Genomic DNA, 20,378 nt, shown 5'->3' on the forward strand with positions numbered 1-20,378 from the left:
GCAAACTGGTTCATCTGTACCATTTTTCTAGATTCCACATATATGCGTTAATATATGATATTTGTTTTTCTCTTTCTGACTTACTTCACTCTGTATGACAGTCTCTAGGTCCATCCACGTCTCCATAAATGACCCAGTTTCGTTCCTTTTTATTCCTGAGTAATAGTCCATTGTATATATGTGCCACATCTTCTTTATCCATTCGTCTGTCGATGGGCATTTAGGTTGTTTCTATGAGCTGGCTATTGTAAACAGTGCTGCAATGAACATCGGGGTGCGTGTGTCTTTTTTTTTATTATTATTAAATACTTCTCTTTCCACTGTTTATTATTAATGTACAAAATATACAAAACCAAAAGAAAAAAGAAAATACTCATCGTCAAATCCACTGTGGCTCTAACCCAAGACCATGCACAAAACCCAACCAATCCACTGTTTTCATACAAAAAACTGTGCTGAGATAGGTGGAGAGGGCTGGGAGAGGGCAGGGCATCTTATTGAATCCACCCAGGAAGGCACCTGGTGGGGATTGAGAGGTGGCTGACAGGGCAAGGGAGCTGGAGGCCTCACACCCACAAGGTTCCGGGGGGCGCCAGGAGCGCGCTAACTCCCAGAGGCAGTGCGTGTAGTGTGACTGGCATGCCCAGCACGCCGGGCTTCAGTTGATGAAAAGCTGGTCTCACTGAAGTGTTTTAATTTCCAGAATGAGCTGCAGGCAAGGGTGGACCACCACCAATGGCCTCACCTATGCCAGCTAAAACTTTTCACCGGATGCTGACCTGAATTTGCCATCATTGAACCTAGCAGACCCATGATGCAAACTTGGGTGTTCACGGAAGATTGCAACGTCTTACTTGAGAAAGGACTCAATGTAAAGCCTGTGTCAGGGGAGGAGTGGGGATGATGTGTTCCAGAGCTCAGATCCAGCCTGACTGAGTCCTCTCAGGGCAGTGGGATCCACAGTACCCCTTTCACCATCTCCCCACCCCACAAGGAAGCATGAACTTGGCTGGGATGATTTCATAAGTGCAGCTGATCCCGTGTCAGAGTTCTGTGTGCATGTGGAGGACCCACAAAAGGAGAGGAGAGGTGTTCTCCAGGATAACCAACTTTAGGTTCTCAGGCATAAAGGGTAATACCGGAGAGGCGCTTGGCATAAAGGGCAAATCTCCTCAAAAAGTGAAGTCAACTGGGTCTCCTCTTCAGCCGCCCAGGGGACGGAATGTGTCCAGTCTCTCTCCACCCCAGATTGGAGGAAAATATGTACATCAATGCGCACCAGGTGTCAGAAAACCCCCAGGAACCCAGGCAGGTGGGCACTGAGGGGGCCGGCGCCTCAGTAGCTGGGGAAAGGGGAAAATGGGCCTCACAGAAGCCATAAAAGGGTGGAAGGAGCAAGGCTGCAGTCCACAGGGGTGTGGGCGGGGTGGGCAGGTGGTCCCTAGGGCAGGGGGTGCCCATTGACACCCGGGTGGTAGAAGGCACAGTTGTTCTCATAGCGGCAGTTACCCTTCATCATGAAATGTCGACAAACAGGGCGATTTGACGTGTCTCCTCCATGGCTGTGGCCTCCATCATGCCGTCGAGGGCCCCCTCCGCCATGGCCAGGGCCATCATGGCCACGGTGCTCATGAGGGGGTGGCCCTTGATGGTTGTGGCCTCGGTGACCAGGGCCATCATGAGGCCGGTGGCCATGGGGCCCCCCATGTCCAGGGCCTTCATGCGGCCAATGTCCACCACCAGCACCCATTCCTCCACCAGGGCCTTCATGAGGACGATGGCCACTGCCACCACCCATGCCGCCGCCAGGGCCTTCATGGGGGCGATGTCCACTGCCACTGCTCATGCCCCCACCAGGGCCTTCATGGGGATGATGCCCACCACCTCTGACCATGCCCCCACCGCGGCCCCCTTGTCCATTTGGAGGTCCTCTTCCAGAGCGACCTCCTCTGGCCCCTCGGAATGGAGGAGGAGGAGAAGGTGGTTCACTCCCGCCTCGGCCACCACAGCCTCTATGGTATGGCCCCGGACCTGGTCCCCCACGCATCGGGCCACCCCGCAGGGGGTCACCTGGGCCATCCCAGAAGGGATCAACCCCCGGGGAGGGGGTGGGGGACCCAGGAGACGTGGACCCACTGGCACACCAGGGCCCCCAGGGCCTCCATGGGGACCTGGCATAGGTCCGCCAGGCCCAGGGGGGCAGTGCTGCATGCCCTTGGGACCCCCAGGGCCTCCCGGTGGGAAACCATTGGCTATGGGACCAGGGCCTAAGAGTCCATGAGGCACCAGCATCTGCTTGGTCTTGTCTGAATAGTCTGGTTGCTTCAGCAGTTCCTCTGAGGGATGGATGTTAGGGCTACCCAGGATGGAGGTGAGGATCTCCTGCACATCGATGTCTCCTCCTCCAGGACCCTGGGGGCTCTTCCCGGCACCCATGCTTCCCATAAGATTGGCCAGAACAGGAGGCAACTTGGAACTGCCTGACCCATCGGGTGAGCCACCGGTCCCCCCAGGCTCCAGGGTCTCAACATACGGGGTCTCATCCGTGGAACATTCCTCATCTAGGGGGATGAGTTTTGGGGGGATAGGCTCATAGGGCTCAGGGTCAGGCTCGTGAGGACTTTCCTGGTTCAGGAAGAGCTCCTGAAGGATCCCCTTCTCCCGCTCAGCCTGGATGTACCGCTCCTGGCTGTTGCTTCCAGGGGTGACAGGAGGCGAGGGCAGCACCAGGGGCCGGGGGCACACCCAGGGCACCTTCTCCTCCGTGTTGTCGTGGCTCAGACGCCGGGCCGTCTCAAACGCGTGTCGGTCTGACGGTATCTCTCGCTTAGCTGCCTGGCCGAAGTCCTTGATCTTATTCGCATTCACTTGTTCAGTTTCATCCAGTTCAAAATAGAAATACTCTCTCAGTTTGCCCTCCTCAGGCCAGGTCACGGTTTTCCTCTTCCTGCCTTTCCGGGTCAGCTGGCTAGGATCTCCGGGACGCTCCACTGGCTTTGCATCCAGAGCTCCTGGCTCCAAAGGGGCAGTATCCATGAGCTCTGGGACCTCAACGGGGGAACTGGGGTCCCTGGACGTTCTGTGTCCATAGCCTCAGAAGGAGGTGCTGGCTCTGGGGAAGGTGGTTTGGCTGTGCTCGGTTCTGTGCTCGTTTTCCCTTCAAATGGGCTTGGCGTGGCAACTGTGGGTGATAGCACCTTCTTCTTCTTCTTCTTCTTACTTTTGATGCCTGGAACAGGGGCTGAATTGAGCGCATCCAGAAAGCCCAGGCCCTCCATAGGCTGTGGCGGGATCATCTTCACTTTGATCTCTTTGGTGGCATTGGGTGTCGTGTTGAGTGGCTTGTATTTCTTCTCTGCAGGGAGTGCAGCATATCCTGGGGAAGCTGTGGAACTCTGACGCTTGAGGGGGATGGGTTTAAGGTTGTACTTGTCAGAAACCACCACTGCACAGGCATTCTTCTTCACAGGCACCAAAGACGGGGTCTCCAGCTCTAGTCGGGTAGAGCAGAACTTGGCGTGACTGGGCGCCGTGGTTCGGAGGGACTTGGGCTTCTCCCTCTTCTTCTCCGGGGCCTCCTTAGCCCAAGTCTCAGTCTTCACCTCAGTCAACGGTCGCTCAGGAGGGGTGGTTCGACTCTTTCCCTCTTCTTTCCTTTCTTCTTATCTTTCTCAGCAGGCTGGGTACTGCTCTGGGAGCGGATCACAGCCATCCAGTCGCTGACAAGGACTGAGGCGAATTTCCGGAGCTCTGCTTGAGATGGTCAACAGTGAGTGGTAGGTGCTGCAGGGTCAGTAGAATTTGCTGCAAGAGGGAAATGTTGTTGATTGTCTTTGAATATGTCAGCCAATTGTTAATAAGCTTGTAACCACCAACATCAATAAACTTGACCAATATTTCTGGTGAACGGGTCTGCAGGAGAATGTTCAAGTAAATGCATCGACTCACTCTCTTTCGTGCTTCCTTTATCAGACTGAAGATCTTCGAAATCCCATCCACACTCTTGACTTCCCCATCTCGGTTAAGGAAGCTATCCAGGCCCTTGAGAAGCTCTTTGGGGTCCATGGGACCCGAACCCATGATCGAGGTTTTTATCCAATTTTTTTGCGACGTCAGCACCTTGGGCTCAGCGGGGGAGGGGGTTAAAATTTTGGAGAAAAAAAATAAAACAACCAACCAGGACCCAAAACTCAATTATTTGGGGGGCCTCCTTGGATCAAAAAGTCTCCTTAAAAAAAGTAAAGGCCAACTCAGTATTCATTTCCCCCCCCCACCCAACTCCATGTAGGGAGGGGGGTCGTAGAAAAAAAGTTCTGAGTGGATTAAAAAAAGTAAACTCTGGATGAGTGAATTTGGGTGGGTTTGGGAAGGGAGGGTGGTTGATTATTTTTGATGTTATGTGGTGACGGTCCTTCGGCCACAGATTTCAAGTCCCAGACAGTGTGGGCTGGTGGGGTGGGCAAGATAGGTGGGAAGGGGCAGAAGACACAAGTGGTGGGCTGGAGGCTGCTGTTTTCCCTTTCCCCCCTCTCTCAGGATCCTTTCAAGGGCTTAGATGTTGCTGTGGCTTGTTCCTTTTCTCCTCGTGGCCAGCCCGTCTTTCTCCGAGAAAATTCAAACCTCTAAACAAACCCCAGAATCTGCATGTGTCTTTTTAAATTATGGTTTTCTCTGGGTATATGCCCAGTAGTGGGATTGCTAGATCATATGGTAATTCTATTTTTAGTTTTTTTAAGGAACCTCCATACTGTTCTCCATAGTGGCTGTATCAGTTTACATTCCCAGCAACAGTGCAAAAGTTCCCTTTTCTCCACACCCTCTCCAGCATTTGTTGTTTGTAGATTTTCTGATGATGCCCATTCTAACCGGTGTGAGGTGATACTGGTTAGAAACTACACCTCATTGTCGTTTTTTTTTTAATTCATGCTCATGCCTAATTTGAAATTTTCTGCTATTTCTTTTTTCTCTTTTTCTTTTTTTGAAGATGTTGGAGGTAGGAATTTATTAATTTATTTTATATCTTTTTGCTGTGTTGGGTCTTCGTTTCGTTTCTGTGTGAGGACTTTCTCTAGTTGTGGCAAGCGGGGGCCACTCTTCATCGCGATGCGCGGGCCTCTCACTATCGCGGGCTCTCTTGTTGTGGAGCACAGGCTCCAGACACGCTGGCTCAGTAGCTGTGGCTTATGGGCCTCGTTGCTCCACGGCATGTGGGATCCTCCCAGACCAGGGCTCAAACCCGTGTCCCCTGCATTAGCAGGAAGATTCTCAACCACTTCACCACCAGGGAAGCCCTCATTGTGGTTTTGATTTGTATTTCTTTAATAATTAGTGATGTTGAGCATCTTTTCATGTGCCTCTTGACCATCTGTATGTCTTCTTTAGAGAGATGTCTATTTAGGTCTTCTGCCCATTTTTTGATTGGATTGTTTGTGTTTTTAATATTGAGCTGCATGAGCTGTTTATATATTTTAGAGATTAATCCTTTGTCCGTTGATTCGTTTGCAAATATTTTCTCCCATTTGGAGGGTTGTCTTTTTGTCTTGTTTATGGTTTCCTTTGCTGTGCAGAAGCTTTTAAGTTTCATTAAGTCCCATTTGTTTATTTTTGTTTTTATTTCCATTACTCTAGGAGGTGGGCCAAAAAAGATTTTGCTGTGATTTATGTCATAGAGTGTTCTGCCTATGGTTTCCTCTAAGAGTTTTACAGTGTCTGGTCTTACATTTAGGTATTTAATCCACTTGGAGTTTATTTTTGTGTATGGTGTTAGAAAGTGTTCTAATTTCATTCTTTTATATGTAGCTGTCCAGTTTTCCCAGTACCACTTATTGAAGAGACTGTCTTTTCTGCATTGTATATCCTTGCCTCCTTTGTCACACATTGGTTTACCATAGGTGCATGGGTTTATCTCTGGGCTTTCTATCCTCTTCCGTTGATCTATATTTCTGTTTTTGTGCCAATACCATATTGTGTTGGTTACTGTAGATTTGTAGTATAGTCTGAAGTCAGGGAGTCTGATTCCTCCAGCTCCGTTTTTTTCCCTCAAGATTGCTTTGGCTGTCTCAAAAATTTTTAAGATTTTTTGTTCTAGTTCTGTAAAAAATGCCATTGGTAATCTGATAGGAATTGCATTGAATCTGTAGGTTGCTTTGGGTAGTATAGTCATTTTCACAATATTGATTCTTCCAATTCAAGAACATGGTATATCTCTACATCTGTTTGTGTCATCTTTGGTTTTTTTCATCAGTGTCTTATAGTTTTCTGAGTACAGGTCTTTTACCTCCTTAGGTAGGTTTATTCCTAGGTATTTTATTCTTTTTGTTGCAATGGTGAATGGGATTGTTACCTTAATTTCTCTTTCTGATCTTGCATTCTTAGTGGATAGGAATGCAAGAGAATTCCATGCATTACTTTTGTATTCTGCAACTTTAACAAATTCATTGATGAGCCCTAGTAGTTTTCTGGTGGCATTTTTAGGATTCTCTATGTATAGTTTCATGTCATCTGCAAACAATGACAGTGTTACTTCTTCTTTTCTAATTTGTATTCCTTTTCTTTCTTTTTCTTCTCTGATTGCTGTGGCTAGGACTTCCAAAACTATGTTGAATAATAGTGGCAATAGTGGACATGCTTGTCTTGTTCCTATTCTTAGAGGAAATGCTTTCAGTTTTTCACGATTGACAATGATGTTGGCTGTGGGTTTGTCATATATGGCCTTTATTATGTTGAGGTAGGTTCCCTCTATGCCTACTTTCTGAAAAGTTTTTTATTTTATTTTTTATTTATTTTTTTAACATCTTTATTGGAGTGTAATTGCTTTACGATGGTGTGCTAGTTTCTGCTTTATAACAAAGTGAATCAGTTATACATATACGTTTGTTCCCATATCTCTTCCCTCTTGCGTCTCCCTCCCTCCTACCCTCACTTTCCCACCCCTCTAGGTGGTCACAAAGCACCGAGCTGATCTCCCTGTGCTATGCGGCTGCTTCCCACTAGCTATCTAATTTACATTTGGTAGTGTATATATGTCCATGCCTCTCTCTTACTTTGTCCCAGCTTACCCTTCCCCCTCCCCATATCCTCAAGTCCATTCTCTAGTAGGTCTGTGTCTTTATTCCCGTCTTGCCCCTAAGTACTTCATGACCTTTTTTTTTTCTTTTTCTGGAGAATTTTTATCATAAATGGGTGTTAAATTTTGTCAGAAGATTTTTCTGCATCTATTGAGATGATCATATGGTTTTTATTCTTCAATTTATTAATACGGTGTATCACATTGATTGATTTGTGTATATTGAAGAATCCTTGCATCCCTGGAATAAATCCCACTTGATCATAGTGTATGGTCCTTTTAATGTGTTGCTGTATTCCGTTTGCTAGTATTTTGTTGAGGATTTTTGCATCTGTTTTCATCAGTGCTATTGGTCTGTAATTTTCTTTTTTTGTAGTATCTCTGCCTGGTTTTGATATCAGGGTGATGGTGGCCTCATAGAATGAGTTTGGGAGTATTCCTTCCTCTGAAAGTTTTTGGAAGAGTTTGAGAAGGATGGGTGTTAGCTCTTCTCTAAATGTTTGATAGAATTCACCAGTGAAGCCATCTGGTCCTGGGCTTTTGTTTGTTGGAAGATTTTTAATCACAGTTTCAATTTCATTACTTGTGATTATTCTGTTCATATTTTCTACTTCTTCCTGGTTCAGTCTTGGAAGGTTATACCTTTCTAAGAATTTGTCCATTTCTTCCAGGTTGTCCATTTTATTGGCATAGAGTTGCTAGTAGTAGTCTCTTATGATGCTTTGTATTTCTACGGTGTCTGTTGTAACTTCTCCTTTTTCATTTCTAATTTTATTGATTTGAGTCCTCTCCCTCTTTTTCTTGATGAGTCTTGCTAAAGGTTTATCAATTTTGTTTATCTTCTCAAAGAACCAGCTTTTAGTTTTATTGATCTTTGCTATTGTTTTCTTTGTTTCTATTTCATTTATTTCTTCTCTGATCTTCATGATTTCTTTCCTTCCACTAACTTTGGGTTTTGTTTGTTCTTCTATCTCTAGTTCCTTTAAGTGTAAGTTTAGAACATTTATTTGAGACTTTTCTTGTTTCTTGAGGTCGGATTACATTGCTATAAACTTCCCTCTCAGAACTGCTTTTGCTGCATCCCATAGGTTTTGAATTGTCTTTTTTTCATTGTCATTTGTCTCTAGGTATTTTTTGATTTCCCCTTTGATTTCTTCAGTGATCTCTTTGTTTTTTAGTGATGTATTGTTTAGTCTCCATGTGTTTGTGTTTTTTACATATTTTTCCCTGTAATTGATTTCCAATCTCATAACGTGTGGTCAGAAAAGATACTTGATATGATTTCAGTTTTCTTAAATTTACCAAGACTTCATTTGTGACCCAAGATGTGATTTATGCTGGAGAATTTTCCATGTGCACTTGAGAAGAAAGTGTAATCTGCTGTTTTTGGATGGAAGGAAAATATAAATTTTAAATATCAATTAAATCTATCTGGTCTATTGTGTCATTTAAAGCTTGTGTTTCTTTATTTTCTGTCTGGATGATCTGTCCATTGGTGTAAGTGAGGTGTTAAAGTCCCCCACTATTACTGTGTTACAGTCGATTTCCTCTTTTAGAGCTGTTAGCATTTGCCTTATGTATTGAGGTGCTCCTATGTTGGGTGCATAAATATTTATAATTGCTATATCTTCTTCTTGAATTGATCCCTTGATCATTATGTAGTGTCCTTCCTTGTCTCTTGTAACATTCTTTATTTTAAAGTCTATTTTATCTGATATGAGCATTGCTACTCCAGCTTTCTTTTGATTTCCATTTGCATGGAATATCTTTTTCCATCCCCTTACTTTCAGTCTGTATGTGTCCCTAGGTCTGAAGTGGGTTTCTTGTAGACAGCATATATATGGGTCTTGTTTTTGTATCCATTCAGCAAGCCTGTGTCTTTTGGTTGGAGCATTTAATCCATTCACGTTTAAGGTAATTATCAATATGAATGTTCCTGTTAACATGTTCTTAATTGTCATGGGTTTGTTTTTTTAGGTGCTTTTCTTCTCTTGTATTTCCCAGTTAGACAAGTTCCTTTAGCACTTGTTTTAGAGCTGGTTTGGTGGTCCTGAATTCTCTTAACTTTTGCTTGTCTGTAAAGCTTTTGATTTCTCCATCGAGTCTGAATGAGATCCTTGCCGGCTAGAGTAATCTTGGTTGTAGGTTCTTCCCTTTCATCACTTTAAGTATGTCATGCCACTCCCTTCTGGCTTGTAGAGTTTCTGCTGAGAAATCAGCTGTTAACCTTATGGGAGTTCCTCTGTGTGTTATTTGTCATTTTTCCCTTGCTGCTTTTAATAATTTTTCTTTGTCTTTAATTTTTGCCAGTTTGATTACTATGTATCTTGGCGTGTTTCTCCTTGGGTTTATCCTGCCTGGGACGTTCTGTTTTTCCTGGACTTCGGTGGCTATTTCCTTTCCCATGTTAGGGAAGTTTTCAACTATAATCTCTTCAAATATTTTCTGGGGTCCTTTCTCTCTCTCTTCTTCTGGGACCCCTATAATGTGAATGTTTGTGTGTCTTATGTTGTCCCAGAGGTCTCTTAGGCTGTCTGCATTTCTTTTCATTCTTTTTTCTTTATTCTGTTCTGTGGCAGTGAATTGCACCATTCTGTCTTCCAGTTCACTTATCCGTTCTTCTGCCTCAGTTATTCTGCTATTGATTCCTTCTAGTGTATTCTTCATTTCAGTTATTGTATTGTTCATCTCTGTTTGTTCTTTAATTCTTCTAGGTCTTTGTTAAACATTTCTTGCATCTTCTCGATCTTTGCCTTCATTCTCTTTCCGAGGTCCTGGATCATCTTCACTATCATTATTCTGAATTCTTTTTCTGGAAGGTTGCCTGTCTCCACTTCATTTAGTTGTTTCTCTGGGGTTTTATCTTGTTCCTTCATCTGGTACATAGTCCTCTGCCTTTTCATTTTGTCTGTCTTTTTATGAATGTGGTTTTTGTTCCACAGGCTGCAGAATTGTAGTTCTTCTTGCTTCTGCTGTCTGCCCTCTGGTGGATGAAGCTATCTAAGAGGCTTTTGCAACCTTCCTGATGGGAGGGACTGGTAGTGGGTAGAGCTGGCTGTTGCTCTGGTGGGCAGAGCTCAGTAAAACTTTAATCTGTTTGCCTGCTGATGGGTGGGGCTGGGTTCCCTCCCTATTGGTTGTTTGGCCTGGGCAACCCAGCACTGGAGCCTACCCCACTCTTCGGTGGGGCTAATGGCAGACTCTGGGAGGGCTCACTCCAAGGAGTACTTCCCAGAACATCTGCTGCCAGTGTCCTTGTCCCCACGGTGAGCCACAGCCACCCCCCACCTCTGCAGGAGACCCTCCAACACTAGCAGGTAGGTCTGGTTCAGTCTCCTATGGGGTCACTGCTCTTTCCCCTGGATCCTGATGCGCACAGTACTCTGTGTGTGCCCTCCAAGAGTGGAATCTCTGTTTCCCCCAGTCCTGTCAAAGTCCTGCAATCAAATCCCACTAGGCTTCAAAGTCTGATTCTCTAGGAATTCCTCCTTCCATTGCCAGACCCCCAGGTTGGGAAGCCTGACATGGGGCTCAGAACCTTCAGTCCAGTGGGTGGACTTCTGTGGTATAAGTGTTCTCCAGTTTGTGAGTCACCCACCCAGTGGTTATGGGATTTGACTTTATTGTGATTGCACCCCTCCTACCTTCTCCTTGCAGCTTCTCCTTTGTCTTTGGATATGGGGTATCTTTTTTGGTGAGTTCCAGTGTCTTCCTGTAGATGATTGTTCAGCAGTTAGTTGTGACTCTGGTGCTCTCGCAAGAGGGAGTGAGCACACGTCCTTCTACTCCGTCATCTTGAACCAGTCTTCTATCTTGCAGTTCTTAACCATGCTTTGAACAAGGGACTCTGTATTTTGCACTGGGCTTTGCACATTATGTAGCTGTTTGTGCATACGTAATACTGGTGACCAGGCAGTGGTTTTGGAGGGTTGGTATGCCTAGACATTAGATGAGAATCCCTAAGGGCAGGGACCACAGTTATCCAGCACTTTCTGACAGCACTGAGCATCGGCCTAGGCACAGGGGCATCCATCCAATGGCCTTTACCCACTGGCCTTGGCTGGGGCAATTTGAAAATAAGGAGAGGGTTCCCGGCACCCAAGGCGACTCTTTAATGAGAACCCTGGACCTACTCCTGAAGGTGATGTGTTTAGGGCACTAAGCATGGAAGGCATTTGTCCTCTGGCATTATTTCAAAGCCAAATGGCAGTAAAGCCAGGGATGCTGGGCTCTGATGAGGCCTCACAAATCAGGTAGGATGCAAAACCATAGGCCTTTTTATCAGGCCTTGTCCCAAGAGGACTTGTAGGGGAAGCGGGGAACATGGGGGCCTGAGCTTCATGGTCAAGGGGAAGAGGATGAGTGGGGAGAAGAATTCTAATCCCATCCTGGGTGACTTTGATTCAAGCCTATGAGATTTACCAAGCAGTTGCTTGCTAAATAGAGGTGACCAAGGGGGACAGAGACAGCGCAGGTGGAAGTGTTAGGAGTGTCGCTGTTTTCTAAATGAGGAAACGGATCCCAGAGAGATCTGATAACCTGTTCGTGGTCATCCAACTTGTTAGGGGCAAAGCAAGGTTGTAACCCAGACCTATCTCGTGCCGCAACTCATGGCCCCTCCCCTGTTCTACATCAGTGGCCTCTGGGGTCCAGAGGAGGGGCTTTCATATGAGGGGAAAGGGTCGTACATCAGTCCCCCTGGGCAGGGCCAGAGGAGAGAGGAGGCTTGGGTCCCCATCCTCAGGAATAGAAACAGAAAAGCAGAAGTCTTGTTGGGAGTGGGAGGTGTGAGTCCCAGAATTATCTCAAAAAGCCTTAGCACCTTGAGGATTCTAGAACCTTTGTCATTGCGCCACTCCAGTTGCTTAATTTTCCATCCAGCAGACGTTTCCAGAGAGCCCGACATGTGCCAGGCAAGTTTTACTAGGCACCAGAAGTGTAGAAATTAAAAGATAAATTGCAAATATTGATGCGGTGCCGAGCTGCAGATGTGCCATGCAGTGGGAAAACACGCAGCAGTGGACGGTAGGTGTTCCGAGGAGGCGTGCTCGGAGCAGGGCTGCCAGACCCAGCCTGGGCGCAGTCAGGGGAAATGTCTCAGCCAGGTGACAGCTGATCACACACAAGGCAATGGCATTTACAAGGCTGAACAGGAGTTTTCCAGGGTAAGGAGGATGGAGGATGCCAGGGAAGGTGGTCCAGGCAAAATGGGCAGCTCCAAGGTCAAAGGCACAGAGGATGGAGAGACCAGCGTCTGAACGGGAACATCTTGGTGGTCCGTCGCCTACAGCTTGGGGTTGTAAAGCAAAGAACGTAGGAGAGGCCACAGAGGCAGGACACAGGCCCTGCGGAGGAGTTTGGCCTTTATCTTGAAGGTCTCCTTGAGGATAAGGGAAAAGTTCATCAAATGATGACGCTACCCTTTCCCAAATGTGGCTCTCCCTCTCCCGGGAAGGCTTGGGTGCAGCACAGATAATTGGGCGAGGGACTCGATAAAGGGTGTTAAGGAAGAGACTGATGTGGTCAGGGATGCATTTGAGAGATCACTCTGGGAGCCACAGCGAGGAAGGCAGGAGGGCGGGATCTGGACTCTCACCCTGTGACAGCAGGATCTGGGCTCTCAGGTGGGTGGTGCCTGCCCTTTCTTCCTTCCTTCACTTATTCATTCATTCAGCGGATATTTACTGAGGGCCAGCTATGTGCCCGGCACTGCTCTAGTGCTCAGAATAGGAAGGAACGAATCAGAAACCTCTTCCCCAAGGAGCTTACATTCTAGAGAATATAAACAATCAAGTTAAATGACTACAGAATGTGTTAGATGAGGAGAGGTGGGGCGAGGTGTGGGGCTTGCAATTTTAAATAGGATGGTCAGGAAAGAGCTCACAGAAAAGCTGACATTTGAGGAAACAGCTGTTGGAGGTGAGAGAGTGAACCTTCTGATCTTTGGGAGGAAGATGGTTCCAGGCAGAGGGAACTGCAAGTGCAAAGGCCCTGAGGCAGGAGTGGGGGGTGGGAGTAGAGCAGTAGAGAGGAGGGCAGACGAGGAAGAGTTTGTGTGGGACCTTGCAGGCCTTCCCAAGGACTTCAGCATTTACTCTGAGAAGGGAAGCTGTTGGAGCATTCGAGCAGAGGAGCGGTAATAAATTTATTACTGCAGGGCTGTTTGTAAATCAGATGTTTGTCAAGTGAATCCAGCTTAAAAACCCCCTACGAGAACCCAGGCTGACCTAACGGTCCTTGCTTGGAGGTGGCTGGTTCCCACAGAGCAGGTGCATTTGCAGAGTCCTGCTTTTACCAAATTAAATCTTTATGTCCCCGCCCCCCCCAACCCTTCTGGGAGGGGAACCAGACCCTCAAATAGCAATACTGCCCAGTTATAGCACTCGCTCTTCCATGCCCCGGGGACTGCTTCTAGGCAGATCAGCTCACCCTCATTATAAGTGGATGAAGCTAGGGGTAAGACAGGAATAAAGACACAGACCTACTAGAGAATGGACTTGAGGATATGGCGAGGGGGAAGGGTAAGCTGTGACAAAGCGAGAGAGTGGCATGGACATATATACACTACCAAACCTAAAATAGATAGCTAGTGGGAAGCAGCCATGTAGCACAGGGAGATCAGTTTGGTGCTTTGTGACCACCTAGAGGGGTGGGATAGGGAGGGTGGGAGGGAGCGAGATGCAAGAGGGAAGAGAGATGGGAACATATGTATACGTATAACTGATTCACTTTGTTATAAAGCAGAAACTAGCACACCATTGTAAAGCAATTACACTCCAATAAAGATGTTAAAAAAAAAAAAGTGGATGAAGCCTTCAAGGAGGGGAGGAAATATGCAAAGAAGATGGGAATCATGAGAGTGAGGCTTGGGCCCTGCAGTCAGAGTTCCTGAACAAAAGATCCTGAACATTCTCCCTCTAGCTGAGCCCGCATGCACTTGCTGAATGCTCTCCATCCCAGCCTAAACAGCTACGTACCATTTATTGGGCACTTACTATGTGCCAGGATCTGTGATAAGTACTTTACATGATCTATCTCATTTAATTCTTTCAACACCCCTGAGTCTTAATAACTCTCATTTCACAGATGAGGCACCTGAGGATGAGAGAGGTGCAGTAGATTTCACAAAGTCACACAGCTCAGCTGGAGCCTGGGTCTGTCTGACTCCAGAAGCCTGCTTGGAGCCACTTGTCCCAGCTGTCACTGAAACATTGGCGGCCACTGCTTTCCAAACAGGAGAGGGCACGCCAGGCCAGGAGACCTGATTCCCAGTGAACACAGCCGTCCAGCCCTCCACAGCATAATGGGACATCGGTGGCAGGCTGTGGGGAAGGGGCGGGGTTGGGGGGCCAGGCTGGGCTTGAACTGGGGGAAGGGGCCAAGCCGCTGATCGTAATGAGGGTGCGCAGCAACATAACTGCAGAGCCCCAAACACCCCCTGACCTATCTGCAGGGGTCTGATCCAGTGGGTGAGACCAGGCAGAGGGGCGCTGCAAGCCAGAGAGTTCTGGGTACTCTGTCTTTTGAAAGTAGGACTCCAGCTGGCCAGCAAGGGGTTGGCAGACCGTGATGCTCTCTGTCACATTGATGGGCTGGATTTAGTTCAAGGTCCAGTGCTAGCCGGGAATGGGAGAGAAGGACAGGAGATGGAGACAGAAACCCTGACCCAGGCTTGTCTGAGCCAACACAGAGATCAGAGAAAGGACGGATGACATTGCCCACTCCAGACCCTGTCCCCCCGGGCATGCGCCCTGGAGCACTGCCGCCCAATATCTTACTAATTCCAGAGTCGCCTTCAAACCAGATTTGTCCCCAATCTGGGGGCGACTTCTAAACACCTATGCGTAGATTCTGCAAAACACCAAGAAAGAACTGGAAAACTCTCATTCTCCGGAAAGATTGTTAGCTGGGAGAGGAAGCGTCGGATTCTCGAGCTCAGAACGGTTGGCAGATAAGTTTCCATTTCCGTGCGAAGTGATCGTGGCCCCCGGGCTCCCCCAGCACCCGGTGCAGGCTTCTGCCCCAGCCCCCCCTCGACTTCCTGTAATTGTTTGCTTATACATCTGTCTCCCCGACAAGGCCACGAGCCCCTGGAAGGCGGGGTCTGAGTCTGATCCATCGCCCTGTCCCTGATGCCTGGAACAGGCTGCTCCATAGAGTTCTAAAATAAATTAGTGAATAATTAGGAAGAAGCGGCTGCCGGAGAGCTCCAAGGTTCCGAGCCAGTGGTCTGATAACGTCTGTGCGAGTGCAACGGGCTCCTGTGCGTTTTGTGTGCTGAATAATTGAGCGAGGGATGCCGGAGGCAGAGCAGGTGTGAGATTTCTCGGACCTGACAGATGAAAGACAGTTTCAGTACACAGGAGGCGGGGGTGAGGTCGAGACCCCTCCTGGGGCTTCATCAGGAGGAAAGGGTAGGGTGAGGGACACAGCTTCAGATGGAGGAAGTGGACAGGAGATGCTGGTGCTGGGAGCACCAGGGACCACAGAAGGGGGCAGGGGCAAGGTAGGTGGACCCTGAGACCCAGAGGGCTGCCGTCTTATGGTGACCAGTATTTGGAGAGGGGCTGGAAGTCCAGGTAGAAGATAAGACTTCATTAATTCATTCAACTTGTGTCCTCGGCGCTAGGACCCAGCAGTGAAAAGATGGTCGCTGCCCTTATGGAGGTTGACTTCTAGTGTGGATTCAGGTCAACAGGTAAATAATTGAATTTCAGAGTGGAATAAGCAGTGCACAGAAACAGGGCCAGGGAAAGAGAGCGGTGAGTTGAATTACTGTGGACGGACCAGTCCAAGACGGCTTCTTCGAGGAGCTGACGCTTGAGCAGACACCTGAGTGATGCCAGTGCACCTGCTTTGGTGGCTCTGAGTTTGGCACGTTTGAGGAGCTGCCAGAAGGCCTCAGTGGCAGGAGACAGGGGCTCAGTGGGGAGGGAGGGGGCACGTGACCAACTGTGCTGCTGTGTCCTGACCCAGGCTTTCCCGGGACATGGGGCTTTCTGTACTAAACCTGGTCCCAGGCAAACTGGGACTGAGCTGGTCACCTAGAGGTGGGACAGGAAACCAGAGAGGAGGGTGGGGGCTGGAACATGCCAGGCTGCTGCCTCTGAGGCCACGCTGAGGGGTTTGGGTTTTATTCTGCGTTTGAGGGGAATGGAAGACAGCAACTCCTTTTTGATGTAACAAGTACCGCTGAGTGCGTCCTCTGCGCCCCGGGCTGCTCTGAACAGTGAGCGGGGGTGGGGTGCACGTAGTCCTGCCTTCGCGGATTTGGGGCCTTTGTGGTCTCTCACACTGGCAGTGAAGTCACTGTCGCCACACGTTTTCTCTTTGGCATTTTCCAGCTAAGCTTGAGATAAACAAAGGAAAACGTCTGTAGCGATCAGAGTAGGTGCTTTCCTTTCCCATCTAGATCACCGGGACGCTATTTCCAGACATCATTTCATTGTTACAGAGGAGGAAGAGCATGTTGTCTGATCTCACGCTGCAGCCCAGGTCACCTGAAAATCAAATCCAGGCTCACTTTGCACACCTGAGTTGGAAGGGCACAGGGCAGCTGGGAGGTGGAGATAAGGGGACAGTTTCAGCGCAGCCTGGTGAGGGCCGTGGTGGCTGTGTGAGTGGGGAGCTGTCACACCAGCAACAGCGAACGTCTACTAAACACCGACTGTGTCTGCTTCCCGTTGCCATGTCACAAATTGGCACAAACAGAGCCACTTAGAACACATTTGTCATCTCACAGTTTCCTGGGTCAGACGTTTGGGCATGGCTCCAGTGGCTTTCTCTATTCAGGGTCTCACAAAGCTGGAAGCTAGGTGTCTGCTGAGGCTGGGGTCTTATCAGAGGCTTGGGGTCCTTGCTCCAGCTCACGTGACCGTGGGAAGATTCCATTTCCCTGCAGCTGTAGAGCCTCGGCTGCTGGCTTCTTTAAGATCAGCAGAAGAATTGCTGCTGCTTCAAGTCTCTGACCACCAAAGCCTCAGACTCACCTGATTTGGTCAGACCCACCCAGAAGATTTGGGTTTTTTTAACTCAAAGTCAGCTGTTTGGGGTTTTAATTATATCTGCAAAAAAATCTTCCTTCACCTTTGCCAAATAACTCTGTCTAATCAAGGGCATGACATCCCATCATATCCATGGGTCGTACCCACACCAAGGGGAGGGCGTTATGGAGGTGGGACTCAGAATTCTACTCACCATACTAGCCATGTAAGAAGTGCTTTACACACATCAGTTCGTTTAATTCTCAGAACGATCCTATGAGATGGGTACTACTGTTGGCCCCAGTTTACAAGTTAGCAATGTGAGGCAGAGAGAGGGTGAGTGAGAAGCCTGAGGTCCACAGCTAGGACCTCAGGAGGAGCTGGTGCTTTGGCAAAGCACGGTGTCCTGGAGCCAGGATCCCTTTGGCAGTCAGGGAAGGAGGAGGGGAAGGGAGCCCGCCAAAGTTCCCATTGCTGTTTCTAAAACGTTGCCATGGAAACCCTGCATGGACCATCCCTTAAAGAGCTGTTCGATTATTTTTTCAGGGTGGCACCTGCAAGCACATAGGAGCAGCACCCCCACACACACACCGTGGTTGAGTTCACGGGCCGAGTGGCAGGAGCATGGCAGGAGGTCCGGAAAGTCCATTGATGACGGAATATGCTCATTGGCGTGATCAGGGCCTGGTGAGCGTCCCTGTTGCGGGACCCAGGACTGGGGAACCATTCAGTCCTCTTAGTTTTCACTGACTGTGCGCCCAGAGGGAGCCGTCTCCCAGTTGCTCCCTTCTCTCCTCCCACCAGGCCTACATTCCTGGCCCCATCCTGGCCACATCCTTCCTGGGCCTTCTCATAGCAGCAGTCGTTGTTTTTTTGGTTTTTTTTAATTTTTGTTTTTTCACATCTTTATTGGAGTATAATTGCTTTACAATGGTGTGTTAGTTTCTGCTTTATAACAAGGTGAATCCGTTATACATATACATATGTCCCCATATCTCTTCCCTCTTGCATCTCCCTCCCACCCTCTCTATCCCACCCCTCCAGGTGGCCACAAAGCACCGAGCTGATCTCCCTGTGCCATGCGGCTCATAGCAGCAGTCTTGGTGCCTTGGCCCAACCAGGGAGAGGGTGAAGCCACTGTAGAACTCATGGAAGTCAAGCCCAGACAAGGGACTCAGGAAGGCTCCAAAGCTGCTCACTAAACTCCTTTGAGGAGTTCAGCTCCCATCACGACACAGAAAGGCCTGGACACTAACTGATCTTGTCCCAAATCTTGAAGTGAGGGCTGGCCCAGCAGACCGAGGAGGCAGGAGGTCCAGGGTAATAATTATGTCGACGACTATGATCATAATGACTGCCAGCTAGTGTGACTTCTGCCAGGCCCCACACAAAGTTCTTTGTATCCATTGTGTCTCATTGCTCATTTGTCAGTTCATTCAACAAGTATTTATCGCGCAATGGCCGTGCCAGGCTCTGGGTCTACACGTGTGAAACGGTGAGACTTGGAGCTTATGTTCTCGTTCGGGGAGACGACAATAAACAAAAGGGGAAAAATGACCCATTGCAGTAAGTGACGCAAAAAGGATTAAAATAGAACAGTGTTGGGGACTTCCCTGGCCGCCAAGTGGTTGGGACTCCGTGCTTCCACTGCAAGGGGCACAGGTTCGATCCCTGGTCAGGGAACTAAGATCCCGCAGGCCGTGCAGCACGGCCAAAATAATAATAATAATAAAATAAATAAAAGGTTAAAATAAATAAATAGAATAGTTGGAGGGAGGGCCCGGGGGCTTCTTTGATTTTGTGGTGAGAGGAGGCCTCTCTGAGGAGGTGAAAGTTAAGCAGACATCAGAATAAAAGGCTGTGCCAGGGAGAAGGTACAGCTGATGCAAAGGCCCTGAGGCAGGAACTGGCTTGGTGAGCCTGAGGAACAGAAGGAAGGGCCGGTGTGTGTGGAACGCGGAGAGTAAGGAATAGAGGGCAGGAGCGGAGGTTGGCCAAGGAGACTTTGTAGGTTCAGGTGAGGCGTATGGCTTTTATGTGAAGGGAGATGAAGTGCCTTTGAGGTATGTTCAGCAAGGCAGATGCTCTAACTTGTGTTTTAAGAGATCACTCTAGCTGATCCTCGAAGAATGGCTGTGTGGGCACGAGAGAGCAGTCAGAGGTCCAGTTAGTAGATGTCTGTGGGGACCGGGGAAAGGATGTGGATGGCTTGGACCATGGAGGCCGCACTGCAGCGGGAGAGAAGGACATGCATTCCGGTTTGGTCAACAGCGCTAGCTGATGATTTGGCTATGGGGGTGGAGAAAAGGTTTCTGGACTACTCCTAGGCTTTGGGGGTGAGCAGCAGTGTAGATTCCATCCTCACGAGAACTCTAAGGTACACTGTTATCTGCATTTCATAAGTTAACAAAGCAGGCCCACAATCACCTGACATCTGCCATAACATGGATGACCCTTGAGGACATTACGCTAAGTGACAAGAAGTAGTCAAATTGGGGCTTCCCTGGTGGCGCAGTGGTTAAGAATCCGCCTGCCAACGCAGGGGACACAGGTTCGAGCCCTGGTCCGGGAAGATCCCACATGCCGCGGAGCAACTAAGCCCGTGCGCCACAACTACTGAGCCCACGCGCCTACAGCCTGTGCTCCGCAACGAGAGAAGCCACTGCAATGAGAAGCCCACACACCACAACCAACAGTAGCCCCCACTCACCGCAACTAGAGAAGGCCCGCACGCAGCAACAAAGCCCCAATGTAGTCAAAAATAAATAAATTTTAAAAAAAAAAGAAAAGAAGTAGTCAAATTCACAGAGGGAGAGAGTGGCAGTTGCCAGGGGCCAGGGGAAGACGGGGTAGGGTTAGTGTTTAATGGTTATGGAGTTTTCTTTTCACAAGATGAAGAGTGCTGTGGATGGGTGCTGGTGAGGGCAGCGCAACAAGGTGAATGCACTGAATACCGCTGACCTGTGCCTTAGAAAGGGTAAAGATGGTAAATTTTATATTATGCGTACTTTCCACAATTTCCAAAAAAAGGAAAACAGGCCCAGGATCACACTGTTAGTAGGAGGTCAAGCCAGGTTTTGAACTGGGCCCAGCAAACTCCACATCTGGTGTGTTGAACTGCCCCTAGGGAGCACAGGGCCCCAGCCTGTGTGTGAGCTCACCTACCTCCCCAGCGCCAAGGTGAGGGTCACCCCACCTTGTGTGGGCACCAGGCGAGGATGCCAGTCCTACTTGTGGCTGGTTGAGTGCCTACCTGTGGATGTTTGAATGGCGAGGGGAACAACAGAAAGCAGACCAAGTCTCAACACTTCATTTTGTCTAATAATCGT

General features: G+C 48.4%; 2 protein-coding genes across 2 annotated transcripts in view; one reads left to right on the plus strand and one right to left on the minus strand.

Moving 5' to 3' along the window:
* The window catches only part of CSMD2 (CUB and Sushi multiple domains 2), a 669,690-nt gene that overhangs the window by 189,613 nt on the left and 459,699 nt on the right, over nt 1-20,378 (plus strand). The gene's annotated exons all lie outside the window — the stretch shown is intronic.
* Nucleotides 1,217-4,159, minus strand: LOC132516292 (serine/threonine-protein phosphatase 1 regulatory subunit 10-like). The gene is given in 5 exon segments (XM_060142708.1): nt 1,217-2,094; nt 2,097-3,053; nt 3,056-3,658; nt 3,661-3,753; nt 3,756-4,159. Coding segments are annotated over 5 exon segments (2,631 nt in total). The 5' UTR covers nt 4,081-4,159; the 3' UTR covers nt 1,217-1,441.

Source organism: Lagenorhynchus albirostris, chromosome 2, assembly GCF_949774975.1.
Source record: "Lagenorhynchus albirostris chromosome 2, mLagAlb1.1, whole genome shotgun sequence".
In the NCBI taxonomy this organism is placed as follows: Eukaryota; Metazoa; Chordata; class Mammalia; order Artiodactyla; family Delphinidae; genus Lagenorhynchus; species Lagenorhynchus albirostris.